This window comes from Lynx rufus, unplaced genomic scaffold (genome assembly GCF_022079265.1).
Source record: "Lynx rufus isolate CCGP_SWC_20201006 ecotype Redwood Valley unplaced genomic scaffold, mLynRuf1.p SCAF_1, whole genome shotgun sequence".
Classification (NCBI taxonomy): Eukaryota; Metazoa; Chordata; class Mammalia; order Carnivora; family Felidae; genus Lynx; species Lynx rufus.
Window position 1 is genome coordinate 172,576,213 of NW_025814823.1, and position 20,820 is coordinate 172,597,032.

Genomic DNA, 20,820 nt, shown 5'->3' on the forward strand with positions numbered 1-20,820 from the left:
TGTTAGGCAGTGAAAAAAAATCCAGCTGAAGGGAGTAAAGTGAGCTTGTTATGAAGATAGACAGCCAATTGGATTAAACAGCCTTCTCTCTTTTCTTGATTTGGGGGAGGGGGGTAGGGCTTAATTAATTTAAATGAATAAATGCACAGAAATGAAGGCTACAATCAATTTGCTGATTCAGCACAGATGAGGCTTGGGAGAAGGGAGAGACACAGCTCTGTCCTCATTCCTATTCTCACCCACTATAGGAGATTGTGTCATGTATTCCCCACCCCCACCCCCACCCCCCAAAAAAGACAGGCCAAGTTCTAAACCCCCAGTACCATGGCATCTGGGTGGCTCAGTCAGTTGAGCATCCCACTCTTGGTTTGGGCTCAGGTCAGGATCTTGCAGTTTTGTGAGTTCAAGCCCCACCTCAGGCTCTGCGAAGGTAGCAAGGAGCCTGCTTGGGTTTCTCTCTCTCCTTCTCTCTCTGCCCCTTCCCCACTTGAGCTGTCGCTCTCAAAATAAATAAACTTAAAAAAAAAAAAGGTCTAGTAGTTGTTCAAAAAGCAAATAAAAAGGAAAAGGCAATGGGGGCAGGGTGGAATGGGGTTGGGTGGGGTGGGGTGGAGAGGACTGTGAAAGGTTCAAATAAGGAACGGACATTAAAATGCCAGAACTCTGCATTTCTCATTTATACTCTCCCACAGAGTAAAGGGTCTTATAAAAATCATTTGATTAGAAAAGAGAATGAGGGGCACCTGGGTGGCTCAGTCAGTAAAGGTCTGACTCTTGATATGGGCTCAGGACGTGATCTCGAGGTCATGAGATAGAAACCTGCATCTGGCTCTGCACTGAGTGTGGATCCAGCTTGGGATTCTCTCTCTCCCTCTCTCTGCCTCCCTCCTGCTCGCAAGCATGCACATTCTCGCTCTGTCAGAATAAACAAGCATTAAAAAAAATTTTTTTTTAATGTTTTTATTTATTTTTGAGACAGAGAGAGAGCATGAGCAGGGGAGGGGCAGAGAGAGAGACACAGAATCTGAAGCAGGCTCCAGGCTCTGAGCTGTCAGCACAGAGCCTGACGCAGGGCTCAAACTCATGGACTGTGAGATCATGACCTGAGCCAAAGTCGGACGCTTAACTGACTGAGCCACTCAGGGGCCCCCAAAACAAACATTTTTTAAAAAAGAAAAGAGAATGAACTAAATGAACAAGAAAAAGGAGGTAAGTCAAGAGATGTACTGACAGTTCAAGAAAAAGATAAGGTTCAAACATCACAATGGAAGCAAAAATGGTAAAATACACCCTAGACTAGCATTACCCAACAACTCCTCGTACCAATGCTGATGTTGTACAGCTGCACTGGCCACATGTGACTTCTGAGAACTTGCAATGTGCCTACTAGACCCAAGGAACTAAATATTTAACTGCATTCTATTTTAATCAATTTGAATTCAAATGTAAATAGATGTAGCCAGTAATGACTTTATTGGTCAGTGCAGTTCTAGAACTATTCTAGGAAGTTAAAAACACACACACACACACACACACAAAACACAAATTGGTGGCTGGTGTGATTTAGTGAATCAGGGTGCCACTCAGCACAATGGCGAAAACATAAGAAGGAGCAGATTTTTCAAAGAGAAATAAAGACGCTAGCTTTGGACATGCTGAATTTGAGAAAACCATGGGGGTATCTAAGTGATTCAGTCAACAATTAGAAATAGAACCCAAGGGAAGGAGAGCAGAATTGGGCATACAGTTTAGGAATGTTACATGAAGATGAGGCTGCCCAGGGAAGAGGCAGAGCAATGGGGGTGGGAGGAGAGCCCATACACAGGCAATTGATCAATGGAGGACTGACGAGAAGGTGCTTTTGCTCTGGGATGGAAAAGAGGTGAGGATAGGCAGTAAGAAAGGGGAGTTTGCAGATAGGAGGAGGATGGGAAACAGAAGAGCTCCCATCAGATGGGATGTTTCTCTAAGAGAAAAAAGTTAAAGTCCTCTGCTAGGAGTGAGGGAGGGAATAGCAGGTATCAGAAATGACAAAGGAAGCTGAGGACCAAAAAAAAAAAAAAAAAAAAAAACACAACCCTGCAAACTAATACGTCAGCACTGAGAATGCACTGAACTCTTTCATTCAAGACAGGAGACTGAGTCAATGCATTGTTCTCTTCAAACTCTGGAGACCTCATGGAAATAGTGAAGAATAAAAAGAACAGATTAAAACCGTAACAGTGAAAAGCACATGCTTAGGGCATTAGCAGAAAGATTTGGGCACATTCTGTACATGCAAAGTAGAAGGAAGAGTAATGATAGAAGGAACAGAATGGAAACACCAAATTCTATCAAATACACGAGGGAAGGCGGCCTGTCTACTCCCAAGAAGGTTGGCAGGGCTTAGACGCAGCCTTGGCAGGTACTATGAAGGACGAGAATGAAAAGTAGGCTGAAAACAGGAATAAGACTGTCTGTATACAGAACAAATGACAATTTCCAGCATATGACAGCCTCAGCTAAAGTAAACAGGCATTCCTCTTACTAAGAATGCAGAGAAATGCTGCATAAAAGAGCAACAATGAGAAAGAAATTTACTGCCAAGGTTAAAAGAAAGGCAGTGAGAGCTCCAGGTGCCAGAAATGAAGTGGGAAATAAAACTACAGAGGTTAGGGGGAGGTGGTGCCACAGCAGCCCTGGGAATTGAGAACAAGGTATATCATGTGGGGCCAGGAGGGGCAGAGAGGCACCCCTGTCAGGCTGTCTGAGCAGATCCTCCTCTATAAGCCTGGAACTTTCCTGCTCCGCCGTTCTGTGACCAGTGCACTAGCACAAAGGGAGTTGCTGGAGAAGCCAGAAAGAAGCCCCAGAACTGTGCCCAGGGGTAAACCATAAGAAGCCAAAATCCCAGACCCAGGACGCATTTAGGTGTTAAATCCAAATCTACAGTATCTGTGTATGGCAGGGCCCCAATCTTATAAATTATGAGTGAACACTGGTCTGGATTTTGCCAGCCAGGCACTGCCTCAGAGACCTTATTTGTAAATCACCCATTATCTCTGGGGGACATAAGGCTCCCGTGACCAGAAGCTGCTGGACATGGAGGGATGACTGCAGAGAAGGGACAATGACACAAGAGAGGCAGCAATCTAAAGCAGAGATGAAGCCACCCAAGAAGAAATGAAAATAAAGCAAACGGCAAACTATGTCACAATCAGTCTACTGAGGGCCCTTCGAGAGAGGAAAGGAATAATTTCTATAAAAAACAGAAATTAGGACACAGGGGCACCTGGGTGGCTCAGTTGAGCACCTGACTTTGGGTCAGGTCATGATCTCAGGTTCGTGAGTTCAAGCCCTGCATTGGGCTCTCTGCTGTCAGCATGGAGCCCACTTCAGATCCTCTGTCCCCCTCTCTCTGACCCTCCCCCACTCAAGCACTCACGCACACATTCATGCTCGCTCACACTCTCTCTCTCTCTCTCTCAAAAAAAAGTCTATAAAATTAGGAAACAAAATCAGGAAAATATCAAACAAGAATAGGTGGATAAAAAAAGCCAGGAGAAAATGTAGCCAATAAATAAAATCAATGTACTGGTTAAAGTCTAGACTGGATAAAACTGAAAACAGAATTAGTGACCTGGAACAGAGAAATTAATTCAGAACCCAGCACAGGGAGCTGAAGAGATAAAAAATATGCACTAGTCACTGATACCACAAATAGCCACCGAGGCTCCAACATACTTTTAAAGAAGTTCCAGAGGAAGAGAACATGACATGCAATGTCATGACAGACAAGCAATATTTGAAAAAAAAATAGATGGGTTTTCCAGACATGGAGGCAGACCTAAGTCCAGACACTGAAGAATCACATTAGGTTCTAGCCAGGTGTGGTCATTTGCAGATACATCTGCAAATTCTTTGATATTCCCTCCATCAAGGGGTGGAGTCCAATTCCCCTCCCCTTGCCTGTGCCTGGCCCGAAGGTCTGCTTCTAATGAACAGAATGTGGTAGAAGCTAGACCACACAACTTCTGAGGCTCGATTAGAAAAGAATAATCAGTCTTGCCCACTCGCTCTTGGGATGCTGGCCTTACAAGCCACGGGCCACTCCACCATGAGGAAGCCCAGGCCACCTGGAGAGGATCTTTGCAGGTGTTCTGACCAACAGTCAGAGCTTAAGGTCCCAGACAACAGCCAGCCTCGCCCCGCGGACATAGGAGTAAGGGGAGCCTCCAAGATGACTCTGCCCTAGCCACCATCTGACTGCAATCACACGTGAGCCCAAGTGAGAACTGTCAGCCGGAGCCCCCTGGTTCCCCAGAACCATGCAGATAGTAATGAATCATTGTTTTAGGTCTTTAAGTTTGGGGTGGTTTGTTATACAGTTAGAGCTACTTGGAAAGTGAGGATGAAGTCAAAATTGCATATGTAGCAACAATGTAGTGCAAACGTAGGGGGGAAAAGGAATAAAGAGATAATCTTAAGGCTGTCTGGTGGGATGCCTAGCCACTTAGGCGAAAGGAAAAAAAACCTAAGAAACTAGAAACTGTCATCCTAAAATGTAAAACATAGCTAGACTATTGTGGTAGGCCCAATAATGGCCTCCAAAGATGTCCACATCATAGTCTTAGAAAGCTGTGAATATGTGACTTTACACAGCCCAAGGGAACTTGCAGGAATAACTAAGAATCTCATGATCAGGGAGAATCTTGAGATGGGAAGATTATCCCTGATTATCTGGTGGGCCCAGCAGCCGGAAGCATCCTTGCAAGAGAAGCAGGATGAAGGGGCACGAGGCCTGCTGCTTCTAGAAGCTGGAAAAGGCAAGGAAGCGACTTATCCTCTAGAGCCTGAGAAGGAATGCAGCCCTGACAACATTCAGATCTTAGGGGGTGAGATGCACTTCAGACTTCTGACCCTCAGAACTGTAAAATACGAAATCCATGTTATTTGAAGCCACTAGGTTTGTGGTAAATTGTTACAGGAGCAAGAGGAAGCTATGTAATTGTCATCAAGAGCAAGGGCAAAAACAAAGACATGCTCAAAGATTAAGAATTTACCCAGCGCAGACCTTTACTGAAAGAACTTCTTTAAAATTTTTTTAATGTTTATTTTTGAAAGAGAGAGAAAGAGAGAGGGAGAGAGAGAGCACATGTGCATGCGTGGGGGAGGGGCAGAGAGAGAGAGGGAGACACAGAATCTGAAGCAGGCTCCAGGCTCCCAGCTGTCAGCATACAGCCTGACGTGGTGACCCACAAACCGTGAGATCATGACCTGAGCTGAGGTCAGACGCTTAACCCCCTGAGCCACCCAGGGGCCCCTGAAAGAACTTCTTTAAGGATACATGCTTTCAGTAACAAGAAAACCGAACCCTAAAAACGAACCCTATGAAAGAGACCACAATGAGCACAGATGGCAGGATGAAGGGGCAGGAGGAACCCTCCTGAGCTGCCCATGAGTGGAAGGACTGGAAAGCCGTTCTGCAAAGCCATGCTGTGGGGCTTGGTCAAAATAAGAATATGGAGACCCAGGACTCTGCACCCTAACTGCTGGACATGTACTGCAGAGAACTTCCCACCCAGGCCTGAAGGATACAAGGGTACAGGCACTGCAACGATGTCTGTGGTAGTGAAGTCTGGCTGTCAGGTATAGTCCATGTGGCAGGTGACTCTACAGAACACGAGGCAGCCGTCAGCTCACAAGGCCGGATGGATGTGCAGCAATATGGACAGACCCAGAGTGCTGAGCAGGAGAAAGAAGTCTACAGCACAACAACATTTATGTAAGTTAAAACACAAAACACTGTGTATAAAAACATATACAAAATGGGGAAAGGAAATGGGATATAAAAGGAATAAATAAAGCAAGGAACCTTTCACAGATCAGTGAGTGTGCCTTTAACAGACGAATATAATTAGCTTATCTCTCTTCCCTTGCAGGCCAAATGAAAGCAAACAAATGCAAGAAGGTAAATACCAAGATGAGAGATCAGGAGCCTAAGAGATTATGGTGGCCAGACAGCGAGATGCTGGTGATGAGGAATCTGGTGCTGGCGCTGACAAAGGCAAACATCCGGTGGGGCGGGCACAGGGGAGGGTTTCCAAAGTGAGGGGAAGTCCCCTGAAAAAGTGACGCTAGGCCAAGTGTAAGATGGGTCAGCTGCTGGACACTTTGATCTCCCAGGACAGCTGTAGGAACAAAGACAAGGCCACTGCATCTGTTGATGAAGTCATCTGTGAATGTGGTCCACAGACAAGTGACAGGCAGGAATGAAAGGTGGCCTGGGAGTCCTGAGCAGGATTAGAAGCACCATCATCACCCAGAGAAGGAGGAGTCTGTTCCACTTACGATGTGCAGCAGTACTGGCTGGGTGGTTGTAATTTCAGACAATTAGGGTGTAATTCATAATTTCACTGTGTAATAGAGCTCATTGAGAGGAGAGGATCTACTCTGCAGAAGGGCAGAACCGCTGGGCCGCAGAAACTCTACTTAACAAGCTTCAGGCAGTTGGTCCCATGTGCTTCTCAGAGAGCAGCCTCCTCCAAGTCCAGATTTGTGGGTATTCTGCAGAGAATCACTCTCTTTTTTTTTCTTTTCTTAAATTTTGGTTTATTTTTGAGAGAGAGACAGAGAGAGAGAGCGAGCAGGAGAGGGACAGAGAGAGGGGGAAGCACAAAATTCCAAGCAGGCTCCAGGCTCTGAGCTGTCAGCACAGAGCCCGACGCGGGGCTTGAACCCATGAACCATGAGATCATGACCTGAGCTGAAGTCGGAAGCTCGACTGACTGAGCCACTCAGGCGCCCTGAGAATCACTCTCTTACTGGAGATTTTAGAAGTCTTTTCTTGGAGTCTTTAAACAAATGAGGAATCCGAATTTACTTACAGAAAAGACACACATTTGTTCCTATTAATCTCATTTCCACAGTGTTTCAGGAAAGTTGTATTTTACGGGTCATGGCAATTCTGTGTAGGCTGAAACACAAGAGGAAGGGGACCACAAGACAGAAGAAGGAAAACAAACCCGACAGCATTTCCATTCTCTGAAGATTTGATAGGTGCATTGTTTTCTTTGTGTTCCACAGCCCACCAAATAACCTAGACTGGATTATCAAAATGGCTCCATCAGGGAAAGGGGCAGAGTTTTGGCTGCCATCTTAATTTCTTACCAGCATTCCAAAAAAAGGGAGTCAGCTATTTCACTTATAGCCAAGAGTTCGCCTTTGAACAGCCTGACCTGGGATTTAGGGGTCGGGGTTGGAGAAATGGTAAGTAAACACTGGCGCCCACAACTAAAAAAGTTACCTCACAATTTCCATGGCACAAATGTGCATGAAGTGTTTTTAGAGTAAGTGGAACTGTTTTTAAAGAAGACATGAAAAGAATCATAGTTCTGAGAATTCTCGATCTTGGATCCCACTTCACACTTCCTCAAGCCACAGAAAGGAGGGGCGATAGGTTTTACCAATAATGCTTGTTGGGCTCAAATCAAGATAAATACACCCACCATTAACTTCTTCTCTGTGAAACAAACTCATTTTGCCTTCATTTAGTGTTGTCTTAGCATGCTAGCAAGATTGATCTATAGAGCCTAAGGAATCTGGTGTCCCTGTTACTGTCACAAAGGATGGTTTATTAATTTCTGATCTGTGTGGAAGCAGGAGATAGGATGAGGAAAAGGGGGAAGAGGACCCAGGAAAAGCATCTGAACAATAGGACAAGAAAAACTGCATCACATATTAAGGCTAGGAGAGCCCAAGTTTCGGTGCTAAGAATTAATGTCAGTGTAGACGAGGATAAGATTATTAAACTTTTGCGGGCATTGGTTTTCTCATCTCTAAGAAGGGTATAACACTAGTACCTATCTTGTAGAATTCTGGTGCAGATTAAACAAGACGTGCATAAATCATCGCTCATCACAGGTAAATGCTCAAAGTATGTTTTGTCTTTGAATTTCAGTTTTAAATCCTGCTTTGCCTTCAGAGGTATCTGTTTTTAGTCCAAGAGGGTTATGTTTACTCTGAAAACATTCAGAGAGTGTTAATGGTATCAATGTTAACAGGTTTTTAAAAAATAAGCTATCAAGATTGCATTACAAAAAAAAAAGATTGCATTGGTAAGTGGTACCTTGTAATCCTTTCCTGGATGAGCACAAAAAGTTGTCACTCTGCTAGGTGATGCCTCCTTGCCTTTGGAGCCCCAGGGTGCCCATGTCTTGCCTGGTTCCATGACAATCACATCCCTCTCCAACCTCCCTCCTCTAGCTCCAGTGACCCTCCCGAGTGAATGGAGCAGGTCAAGCTCTTTACAGCCAGTGGCTTCCCCCTCAGACACCAGGCTCATCACTGCCACACTGTGGGTGCCAGGAGGAACAGGCCAGGTGTGAGGAGAAGGTGCCTGAAAAGCTGAGGTTCTCGTTTCCACTCACCCTGCAGGAAGAGAGGTAAAGATGCTTTGAGAGGGTCTTGGCCCACATCCACTGGGTGACTGAAGGACACTTTGTTCTCTTTCCTGTCCCCGAGCACTTGCTGGGATCAAGATGAGGAAGTGTGCCAGGGTCCACACCCCATCCTTTGATTCAGTGGCTCATGGAAGGGCCTGAGCACATATCCTTCTAAAGAGCTTCCCAGTGACTCTGACATATACACGGAGAGCCACCACAAGATGGAGGGTCAAACGGCCTATTTCTCTGGCACCCTGATTCACGTCCAAGTCTGTCTGGTATAACGCTCAAAGCAAACATGCCAGCTGAGTTAGGAACATTTTCTGCTCAACAAATATCCACATGCACTTTCACATTTCTCAGGCCCTCTGTGGTTAAATGGAGCATCTGTCCAGTTCAGGCCAACTGGCTGTGGGCGGAAACACGTAAGTGCAGAGATGTTGTAGACGACGGGTGCCATCAGCCTGGGTCCCTGGAACAGTGCTATGTGCTCATCCCCAAATATGCACTGGACATTCAGTGCAAGCAGGAAATCAGCTTTTTTGGTATGCCATGCCACTGAAATTTGGGGGGTTAATTTGTAACTGCTGTATGACCTACCCTTATCCTAATATACCAGTCATACAAAACAAAGAGCCACCTGAGACCCCAAAATAGGGGTTGGAAGGACAGCACTGGGCCAGACCACACTCCTCTCAGCTCCCTTCCTCATGGCCAGATCAGGGCTGGGGGTGTTAAAACAGGTGGCCTTTCTCATTCTCTTTCTTTCTCTCTCTCCTTCTGTCTCTCTTTATGTCTCTCTTTCTCTCTTTCTCTCTCTGTCTCTCTCTCTCCCCAAACCGCTTAGCTAATACTAGCAATGTCTTTCTCATATAAAGAAAGTCCTAAGAAGAAATGGAATAAGATATGAACAAAATTCCATTGAGGACAAAAGAGAAGACTATTTGTATCTGACTACTACTTGCTAAAGCTGGGAGACACAGATCACTGTCCATAATCCTTCCTTTTTCTTAATTTGAAAATTAAGGAAAAGTATAAACAAGAAAAATATGCCTAATGTTTCACTGCCTAGATTCAGCCTCTATTAATATTTTGGCACATTAGCTTTCCTTCTATTTCTTTTTTTTCCACCTAAGTATTTATTTATTTATTTATTTATTTAGAGAGCGAGCGAGCGAGCAAGCACATAAGCAGCGGAGGGACAGAGAGGGAGAGAGAGAGACAGAGAGAAAGAGACACAATCTCAAGCAAGCTCTGCACTGTTAGTACAGAGCCCAACATAGGGACCAAACTCACAAACTATGAGATCATGACCTGAGCTGAAATCAAGAGTTGGACACTTAACCCAACTGAGTCACCCAGGCACCCCTCATTCTATTTCTATGTATATATTTCCACCTATTAAAAGTTATACAAAAGAACACATTCATTTAAAAAATAAAATTAGAACATCGTGGAAAAGTTTGAGTACCCTTTGACCTACACTCCTAGGTGCTTGCTTCCCCTTCTTGCCATAACTATTATGAGATTGGTTTATATTGTTCTGGTCTATCTTAAATACATGCACACGTAGCCAATGTAAGTTTATGCATATATAAATTCATAGTAAATATAAAGTACCATTTTGCAGCGTTGCACTTTCCATATACAGACACTGTGGTCAAGAAAAGCAACATGGAGGGGGAGGCAGAGCGGAAAGAGCTCAGATGGGGCTTAAAGCCAAATAAGGCAAATCGGAGATGAATCTTTATTTAACCTACATAAGGTCACAACAATTTCACTTCCAGAAATATTCCACTGTTACTGATTTTTAGTTAAAAATATCAAAGAGATACTGAATTAGCATATAACAGGAGACCATTCAGACAAAGTGAATGGATGCTTCAGGGACAGACAGTGCTCTAGACACATCCGTATGATACTATAAATCTCATTCCCTGGTAGAGGTGGGCAGCCTACTAGTAAATATGCATTGCAAATGGATTAATTAGTAGACAAAAGTATGTAATAAAATACACAGTCAACCTATAAGGTAATTATTCTAACAGGCTCTTTGGCTTAATACGGATTCTTCTTTCCAACTTCTTTAAGCATGACCACTGATGGACAAGTGCCCTTGGAGATAACACAGGTGAATACTGAAGACGGATCTAGTGTTTAGAACCAGTTCAGTGTTCAGAAGCTGGCACCAATGGATTTAGAACTAATGGCTCTAGAGGAGGACCTGGTGGTTATAGAAGATGATGCTCTGTAAATGGCCCCAGTTGGTGAGTTCATGGGACACATGCACACCCGGCTGAGAAGAACAGCCCTGGACCCTCACAACCTCCTGGAACTTTAGGATAATGACAGTGGCAGACACAGTGCACCTCTATCATGTGTGTCATTAGCACAAACTTAAAAGTAGCCTGAAGGATATCAGCCTCATCTCCCTGAAGCAGAAGCAGCTGGGAATTGAGGTCAGCCACATGGCCAATAATTCAAGCAATCACACCTACATCATGAAACCTCAATAAAAACATTGGATACTGAAGCTCGGGTGAACTTCCCTGGTTGGCAATACTGTGAGTATTGTCTGAAAAGGAAGTAACACCGTCCAGGATTCTACTTAGGGAAGACAACAGGAACTTCTGCATATGGACCCCTTCCAGACCTGTGGCATCTTTATTTTGGCTCGTTCTGATTTTTGCTATAATAAAACTATAATCATAAGTTTAAAAAAAGTGGTCCAAAGTAATATATGACAGGATTATTACTTTGAAAAGCTTTAGAATTAATGGTCCACAGAGAGTACAATGTGTGAAGGAAATTTCTTTTTACCTGAGGTCCTCCTTTCCCAGCTGTCCCCACCCCTCCTCCCCAAAGGCTATATGACTAGGAACTTGAGGCTACTTTCTTTAGGAGGGATGAGGTAAGGGGGAAGGATATGGGCATTGCAACATTCTAGAAATTTACTCCTCTTTTTTCCTGGCCAAGGAGCCAAGTGGCAGCCATTAAAAAATCTGAAGTTGAGACCCCATTTATATTTTAAAAGACTTTAGCTGAACTGATTCCATTTGTATTACATGGGCCCTATGAACACAAGACAATGAAATCCCTTCACAAATGCAACACTACATTTAGGAATCAAGAGTAACTGGTTTGGAAAAGACACACACTTGTATCTTCTTAGCACTAGTGGAAATACTGCCCTTCCCCTGCCCAGCCAAGTCAGTTAACTAACACTAAGGGTTTTTTTTTTTTTAATTTTTTAATGTTTATTTTTGAAACAGAGAGAGACAGAGCATTTTTTTTTTAATTTTTTAATGTTTATTTTTGAACACTAAGGGTTTTTAAGACATTTTGAGGGAAAGTAGAGGGGGAGAAACCTGAGATTAGCGTCACTTTTACTTAGTTCAAAACAGTGTCTCTTCTAGTCTCTTGAATTTACTGTGGTGATAACCAGAGACTCAAACTTGAAGTCAAACCCCAAGGATGAAGGAAGCTCAGGAGAGGTTGATGAAATTCACTTCCAGACACACTGGAAATACCCAGGTGGGGCATGGGGTACACAGAAGAAACCCTCCTACCACCACTTTAAAATGCCATGAATTTGTAGAACTTTCTGAAGAATTTGTACCAAATCTCAGAAGGAACTGTATGGCCTGATTTTGATTTAAGTCTATGATTCAACGGGATACAGATTCATGAGCCCGTGGTCATATCCAATTTGCTTTACCCAACTATCTGAGGAAAGCACTAATGATTTTTGCTACATGGCAGTTGACCTAAACAATTAGGTAAAAGATGCAAATAGTGTGGTGAGGCTGGACCTACTGTCCAATGACGCTCCTTTGGACTGCCAGGGTGCCCTCTGTGTTCATCCCTCCCTACAACATGACATACACCATTGTGACAACCTGTTGGCTTGCCTGTCTCTCCAAGACCCTTCAAGCCAAGGACTCTGTCCTATTTGTCACTATAACCTCTCTGCCCAACACAGACAAGATGGCCTATCATGTTTATGAAATGAATAAATGAATGAAGAGCAAAGAGCTTCCTTTCTAGAGAAATTAATTCTACCTTGCCTAAATTAAGCCCACTTCTTAAAGTGTGAGGAAATGAGTGGTTATATTATTGAGCATGCAGACATAAATGATTATCTCATTTAATAATGAGCTGGGCCCAATAATAAAAATTGTCTGTCTGTTGTTCCTTAGTTACTGCTCTGCCAAGTAGCCCAATCTGTTAACTGACATTAAAGCTCTAATTTAATTAAATCTTGAATCAGGCCTAGAAAACCTACTGAGAGCACTTTGTTTAATTACAGGCAGGGGGCAAGCACCAGTCCTATCGATCTGGTCAGTTCAAATTCTACACGATGAATGTGAGCAGTGAAAAGAAATGTGGCCCCACTTGCTTTTCAGGCAACTTTGATGAACTGTGGATTCAGACCTGCTCTAAAGACAGCCAAGGCAAACAAGCCATGTGCGATGTGGCATCACAGAGATGGAAACAAAACTGTACCTTAATCTTTCCAAAGAGCGACACATCAGGCAGGAACAGAAGAAAACAAACCACAAAAGACAGATTCCTCCTCAGGGAAATGAAATATATTGGGTGGTGGTGGGTGGAAGTCATCCAACATTTAAAGTCTAGTGAACTGGCATTCTAACACAGCCGGCAAATTCTATGAGACCCACAATTATTTTGAAATAGAGAAATTAATTGTGGGTAGGTACACAAATTTCTGAGGACATTTCCCGTTGACGAAGAGACACAAGGCTCCTCAACATTTTATGATTGGGATGTAACGGAAATATAAATTATATAAAATCATATTAACTGCAAACCTTCAAAGATATTAAGTGTGATCAGAATTAAGGTTATCTGGGGCACCTGGGTGGCTCAGTCGGTTTAACGTCTGACTTTGGCTCAGGTCACGATCTCACAGTTTGTGGGTTCGGGCCCCTGTGTTGGGCTCTGTGCTGACAGCTCAGAGCCAGGAGCCTGCTTGGGATTCTGTATCTCCCTCTCTCTCGGCCCCTCTCCCACTTGTATGCTGTTTCTCTGTCTCAAAAATAAGTAAAAAATATTCTGAAAAATTAAGATTGTCTAAGTGCTTTACGAGTATTAACTAATTTTGGATACTACATTGGATACTATTCTTATTCCCATTTCATGGCAGAGTAAACTGAGGCTCAGAGAGGTTAGGTAACTTGCTAAAGGTTCATGGTGACTTGGCAGGTCAGGCTGTGACCCCAGTTACATAGTACTACATAGTACCACCACAGTACGCTGTTCTTAACACTAACCTCCAGAGTTGGAGAAGATACTTGAAGAAGGGGGACTGGCTTTTCAACCTTTGCTTGTCACAATCCAGGGATGTTTTGTACTTTAGTAACTCAAGTTTAGAGGAGAAAATTTATTCTAATACACAATATGTAATTACATCTAAGACCAACATTTCCTTCACAAAACATGCACCATCCGAACGTGCACACTAAAAGCAAGCATGCCTAATTAGGGCATTAGTCATAATGATCAGGGAGTGTAACCCAGGAAGCTCCAGGTGGTGTGGGCCTCAGCACTAAGTAAATTTCACCAGCTTGCCCAGATAAAGTCTTTGCTGACTGGGATGATTTACACCTGCTGATGCAAGTGCAGAGAATGGCATCCCATACAGCTGGGGACTGAAAATAAGCTTAGGCACGTGAGTTCAGACAAACACGTTCAGATACGGGAGATAGGAATGCGGGCCTTTTAATTATGACATGAGCCAGAAATGAGGACAAGAGCTGGTCATGGTTAAAAATAGTAATTTCTTCCATATTCATATGTAACGGCAACCAAGAAAACTTGTCTGTGGATTAAAAACAGAATGATGGGGGCCGCCTGGGTGGCTCAATCAGTTAAGTATCTAACTTCGGCTCAGGTCATGATCTCGCAGCTTGTGGGTTCGAGCCCCAGATCAGGCTCTGTGCTGACAGCTCAGAGCCTGGAGCCTGTTTCAGATTCTGTGTCTCCCTCTCTCTCTCTCTCTGCCCCACCCCCACTCACACTCTGTCCTTCTCTCAAAAAATAAACATTAAAAAAAATTAAAAACAAAAAATCAGAATGATGTACACATGCTGACCTTAGTGAAGACAAGTTAAATGTAAAGGAGAGGAGGGTGCCTGGATGGCTCAGTCATTTAAGTCTCAGACTTCAGCTCAGGTCATGATCTTGTAGTCTGGGAGTTCGAGCCCCACGTCAGGCTCTGTGCTGACAGCTCGGAGCCTGGAGCCTGCTTCAGATTCTGCATCTCCCTCTCTCTCTACCCCTCCCCTGCTTACACTCTGTCTCTCTCACATAATAAATAAGCGTTTAAAAAAAAAAAAGGAGAGGAGGGGCGCCTGGGTGGCTCAGTTGGTTAAGTGTCTGACTTCAGCTCAGATCATGATCTTGCAGTGAGTTCAAGCTCTGTGTCAGGCTCTGTGCTGACAGCTCAGAGCCTGGAGTCAGCCTCAGATTCTGTCTCCCTCTCTCTCTGCCCATCCCCCACTCACGTGCACACACACACTCTCTCTCTCTCTCTCTCTCTCTCTCTCTCCCTCATAAGTAACTAAACATTAAAATAATAAAATAAATAAATAAAAGTAAAAGAGAGGGGCATCTAGGTGACTCAGTTGGTTAAGCATCTGACTTTGGCTCAGGTTATGATCTCGCAGTTTGTGAGTTTGAGCCCCTCATCGGTCTCTCTGCTGTCAGTACAGAGCCTGCTTCTGATCCTCTGTCCCTCTCTCTGCCCCTCCCCTGCTGGTTCTCTCTCTCCCTCTCTCTCTCTCTCTCAAAATGAATAAATAAACTCAAAAAAAATAAAAGGAAGAAAAGCAATGGTGAAGGATGAGGGGATCTACTAAATGTATTTTACCTAAGTCAACTTTATCTTTGTGCACAATTGCCAGTCAGAGCACAACTAGAAAGCAAGCTTCTAATATTGCCAAGATTGAAAAAGAGAGTAAAGTACGTCTAGTAATTGAAAGTGAAGTTCAGAGGGAATGTGTTTCTGATTGAAGAATTCATTGCTTTACCCCAGACCAATCACAGATCAAAATCACAGCCAAAGAAATACTTGTAGGTTCCTGAGAAAAAAAACTCCATCTTTGAAAAACCAAGTGCTTTAACAATTCTGCCAAACATTTCTCTCCTGAAACATCAGCTCCTTTAGTAATGGATGCATTTCCTAAGCAAGTTGCTCTTAAAACTGGTTCAGGCCATAGAGCCATTTGGTATGTTGGGGTACATTGGGGTGAATGCCAAGAATTACACACACACATACACACACTTAACACACAGAACATGTGTATGCACACACATATACACATATGATTATTGTAACATTCATACGTGCACTAGAGGAAATGACATTTCACATTAGACTCAGTGTAGATAAGTGAGAGCAAGTACTATAAACTGAAAGGAAGTTTTATAGAAGAAATTGCAAAGGGGGAAATTCTATAAATTTTAGCCAATTATAAAATATTTTTAGTCTACCTTAAAAGAAGATAATTTAATTGAGCTTGGGGAAGATGTGCATACACTGGAGAATGGTTTGAGAATCACTGAGCTGATATAATTTTACCATCTACTCAGATGTGTGATTCTAGAGAGTGGTGTTTTTTAAAATCTTACCTGCACACCTCAGCACTTTCAAAATACTCCCCTTTGCAGAATGACTTCATGATCAGAAAGGGATGGAGATTCCCAAAACTGCAAATCCCACAACATTCTTGGGGCTGCCCTTGGCGGTATACGCTCATTTGTCTTTCAGCCCCACAGCCTAGGGGAAAGGCCTGGCCATGTTGGATTTGGTGCACTCACCCGCCTCCGGAGCCGGTCCCGCTCCTCCCGGATAGCGTTCATGGTGGCCTTGGTCCTGTTCAGCTCCTCCTCTTTGCTGCACAGCATGGCAGTCAGGCTTTCATTCTCTTCCCTCAGCCCAGCCAACTCCTTCTCCCAACGAGACCGCTCTTCAGCCAGGTTGGGATACAGGTCCCGGCCAAGTACCCCCTCAATCTCCTCGACTGTCTGGAAAGCACAAAGACAAGGTGAGTGGGTTACCTGGGAGAAAGGTTGGGGGAAGAAAACAGGCACGATGGGAGCAAGTACTGACAGAAGAGTAGGTTCTACAGCTCTTTCACTGCAAGCAGTAACCGTGACTACCCTCAAATTATCCCCTCCCCGTTTTCAGATAACTTGCCTGGGTCATAGTCTGTGTTTCCCAATAGTCCCCAGAGTAAGAACAACACAGTCCCTCCAAGGTAAGTTGGTCTATCTGTGGCTCTAACTGCCATGTCCACACAAATGTTTATCTCCTCTGCCCATGTTCTAGAGTCAGAGAATACACATAACTGGACAGCAAGCCAGTTGATGATCATCATGGTTGCAAATGTGAAGTTGCAAACAGCATACAAAATCTAACTTGAAGTTTCCCAAGATAGGCCTTGCACATTCCAACTCCCAGATAACCGGGGGTCACATCACCATTTCTAGCTTTTAGTGTCACATCAGAATTCAGAAGGTGTGAATGAGGTTCACTCCCAAGATGTGAAAGATAAAAATAAACCTCAGTGACACAGAAAAGATGAAGCTCATTGTGGATGCTTCTAAGACAGTAGGGATTTAATTAATTAATAAGACAGCTATGAGCTAAAAAAGAAAAGAATCTTAATAGTACTTGGAGAGTTTTTTTCCCCCCACAAATTCATTTAAAACACAGTATTAATGGAGAAGAAAAATGCATAAAATTAGAAAAAAGGAAGAACTCATTCCGCTTGCTTTCAGAAACTATTTGTTCACATCCATTGCCCTTTGACATAGGAAGCATAAGCCAAAGGACATGGAAAAAAGAGGGAGTATTACCATGTAGCGTAGAAGGCAGTGAGAAGATGTGAGGAGAAACAGGTGGTCTCAAAATTTCAAGAATGTGAGGGGATGACTCCCTTGGACACCCACGTTGGTTCCTTGATGAAAAGTTACCCAAATCTCGTTGCCACTTTCCCTACGTAGGGCTTCATCGTTTCTCTCAAATCTGATGCTCTTTTCCTTGTCAGCCTGGCTCCAGGCTCTTGCTGGTTGGCAGAAATCCTCAGCCCCTTCCTGCCCTCTCCAGGCTGAGGCTAGGGCTGGGCACCTAAGCTGACATTACAATCAAATCTAGGGCCTGGGAGAGGCTCCTGCGTGGCTCAATCGGTTAAGCATCCAACTTTGGCACAGGTCATGATCTCATGGTTCGTGAATTCGAGCCCTGCATCAGGCTCTGTGCTGACAGTGTGGAGCCTGCTTGGGATTCTCTCTCTCTGCCCCTACCCTGCTCACTCTTTCTCTCTCTCAAAATAAATAAATAAAATCTTAAAATGTTTTATAAAAATATAGGGCCTGGGAGGGGCACCTGGATGGCTCAGTTGGTTAAGCATCTGACTTCAGCTCAGGTCATGATCTCACGGTTTGTGAGTTCAAGCCCCGTGTCAGGCTCTGTGCTGACAGCTCAAAGCCTAAAACCTGCTTCAGATTCTGTGTCTCCCTCTCTCTCTGCCTCACCTCCACTCACACTCTGTCTCTCAAGGATTAAAAAAAAGAAAAAAAAATACAGGGCCTGGGAGACTAACATGAAACAAACATCTGTGGTTTGCTTCCCCAAACCACATCAACTGTATATTCATAACTGAGATGAATAAGATGGAAAACCAGTTGTGTTACACACATGAATCATGGTTTACCTGGAAATACCACAGCTCTTTTGTGAAATCCAGAATTCCTGTGGACAGAAACCTGCGCCTAGCATCGAAGGTATTTTTCAATTAACGTGTCACATTTTCCCTTTACACAGGCTCCTCCCAGACTTTTCAGTGTGAACCGCTCTGTCTAGATTACCGAGCTCTGGTGAAGGCGCATAAAGATGCCAGAAGCCCAGTAACAACAGGACCTGGAGTTCCCATCACTCATGAGGAGTTTGTGCAGATGCAGCACCTTCCACTGGTGCTTCCTAAGCAGGAAGACGGACGGCTGTGACAGGCATGGCTGACACCTAGCCTAGCATGCTCAGGATAGAGGACTCATTCAGACCCTAAATTAGCACCATGAATGGGTAACTTCTGAAATAATATTCTAGGAGCCTTAAAGCTGAAATAAAACTTCCAAGTTAATCCTACAACTTGCAAGTGCTACATGATGGGCCATAGTAAAATGATGTGGTTCAATACTAGCAGTCTAAGAGTTTTCAAGGAAATCTCCGCCCCACCCCGCTTTTTTTTTTTTTTTTTTTTTTTTTTTTAGAGAGAGAGACAGAGACTGAGCAGGGTGGGGCAGAGGGAGAGGGAGACACAGAATCCAAAGCAGGCTCTAGGATCTGAGCTGACAGCACAGAGCCCAACACGGGGCTCGAACTCACAAACAAGATCATGACCTGAGCCCAAGTCTGACGCTTACCCAACTGAGCCACCCAGGCGCCCCAGGAAATCATTTCTGCTGCAAAGCCAGTGACTTTGCTGAAATAATGAGTTGTTTCTAACATTTATTTATTTTTGAGAGAGAGAGAGCACGGGGGAGAGGCAGAGAGAGAGGGAGACAGAGGATCCTAAGCAGACTCTGTGCTGATAGCAAAGAGCCTGATAAGGGGCTTGAACTCACAAACCGTGAGATCATGACCTGAGCCGAAGTCGGACACTTAACCAATTGAGCCACCCAGGCGCCCATGACTTTTTTTTTTTAATGTGACTCAACCCAACAAAAATTTATAGGACTCCTACTTCTCCCTGCTCCAATGTATAGTATGGTTTTCTTAGAAACACGCATTCCTAACAAACATTTGCAAAAATCACACTTCAAAAGGGAGAAAGATGTGACCATTTCCCTTGGATGCTCTCAAAGAGCCGGCCAAAGGATGGGGATGGTGTACCTTGATGGCCAAGTCACAGTGCTCGCTGGCCGTGGTGAGCTGCTCAATGTGCCTGTCCACTTCAGCCACGGAAAGGCCACAGCTGCTCTTCTTCCTGCAGCAGACAACATTCTCCAGCCCCGTCAGCACCCTCTGCAGCTCCGAGTTCAGGTCACTGCAATTATCTGTGAGCAAATGTGGATGCGAGGAGTTAAGTAGGCAGGTGGGTAACAACGAATGCTCTCTGTTTCACTTATGTGAGGGACCCAGTCACGTAAAATGGAATGGCAACGGAGCTTCATATTTCCAACTTTCATGCCACGTGGCCTCATCTTACAGGCTGCTGGCACTGCCTCTGAGGCTTAGAGCCAACATAAAGCCTTCACTTATGTTGGCCATTTTCGAGATAGCCATGCCATGCTCAATGCTCTCGTCTTTCCCTGGAAGACAGCTATGTTCAAATTCTTTGGTAAGAACGAAGAAGGGTCCCAGAAGGGGCTGTTGGGACTTCAGAAGCCTTCTGGTCAACTTTCTCCTCAGCCATTCAGATGAGCAGACTTCAGAAAGAGTTTCAGCTGAGATCTCATAACTTTATTAAATAAACAAAAAAAAAGGCCCAGAGTGAACAGGGACACTGAGCATTTAAAAAAATAAAAACTGTTAAGAGACAGCCCTTGCCTTCAATGAGCTTATAATCAGGATTTTTTTTCTGATACGACCACTGAACGTGTTCTACCATTACAATTTAACCCCCTTTTCCATCAGGGGAAAAGTAAACTGTTCTAATGAAGTTCATTTTGTTCTCCATGTCAAGATCTTGTAAACAATTCCAATAATTTGATTCTGACTTAAAAATATGGGTTACTTTTAATTGCTGGACACCTAGGGCCTGGTTTGGGAAGAAAAGTTAATTATAATTTAATGTGAGCTACAAATATTTTATAAGATAATTTTGTTGGGGGAAAAAATCCCCTTAAAGCCAAACCCAAATAACCTGTTACTTTGGATTCTTTTCTTATTGCAAGACAGGTGTTAGCTCTAAGCAGCCTCTCAGGGTACATTCTTCCCCTACAGCCAATCTGCCTCCTGCATGAAAGGAGCTCAACGTCTAGTTTCTCTTCTCCATCCTCCACCCCCTTCCTCAGTACATGCACTACAACAGTCCATTGTTTTTGGTGTTTACCTTTGGAAGACTTCAAAACACTCAGTGGGCTTTATCAGAATATTTTGGCCAACCGTATTTGACTGCCCGGATCTCCAAGTTACCTCAATCTAGAGAGAAGACAGCCTGAGGCTTTCACACCAACCAATGGACCCAATTATTCACCCTCCTCTCCCACCCGTTCCTGCCCATCTCTGGAAGGGCATCACCATCCACTCAGTTACTCAGGCTAACTCTCAGGCAAGCTTCATTTCTTTTTGCTTCACGTCCAGAACCCAATCCATCTTGTGAGTGCAACTGCCAAAGCTTATCCCCAAAGTGAGTTCTTCTTACCATCT

The 20,820-nt window shown here is 44.0% G+C and overlaps 1 protein-coding gene across 2 annotated transcripts in view; it reads right to left on the reverse strand.

The window, feature by feature from the left end:
- MCC (MCC regulator of WNT signaling pathway) overlaps window positions 1–20,820 on the reverse strand; it is a 278,022-nt gene that overhangs the window by 57,476 nt on the left and 199,726 nt on the right. For both annotated transcript variants that reach the window (XM_047090287.1, XM_047090297.1), the window contains 2 exons: window positions 19,342–19,505; window positions 16,266–16,472 (listed from right to left, as the gene is read on the reverse strand). In XM_047090287.1, the coding sequence (XP_046946243.1) occupies window positions 16,266–16,472; window positions 19,342–19,505 (371 nt within the window). The remainder of the gene's footprint in view (window positions 1–16,265; window positions 16,473–19,341; window positions 19,506–20,820) is intronic.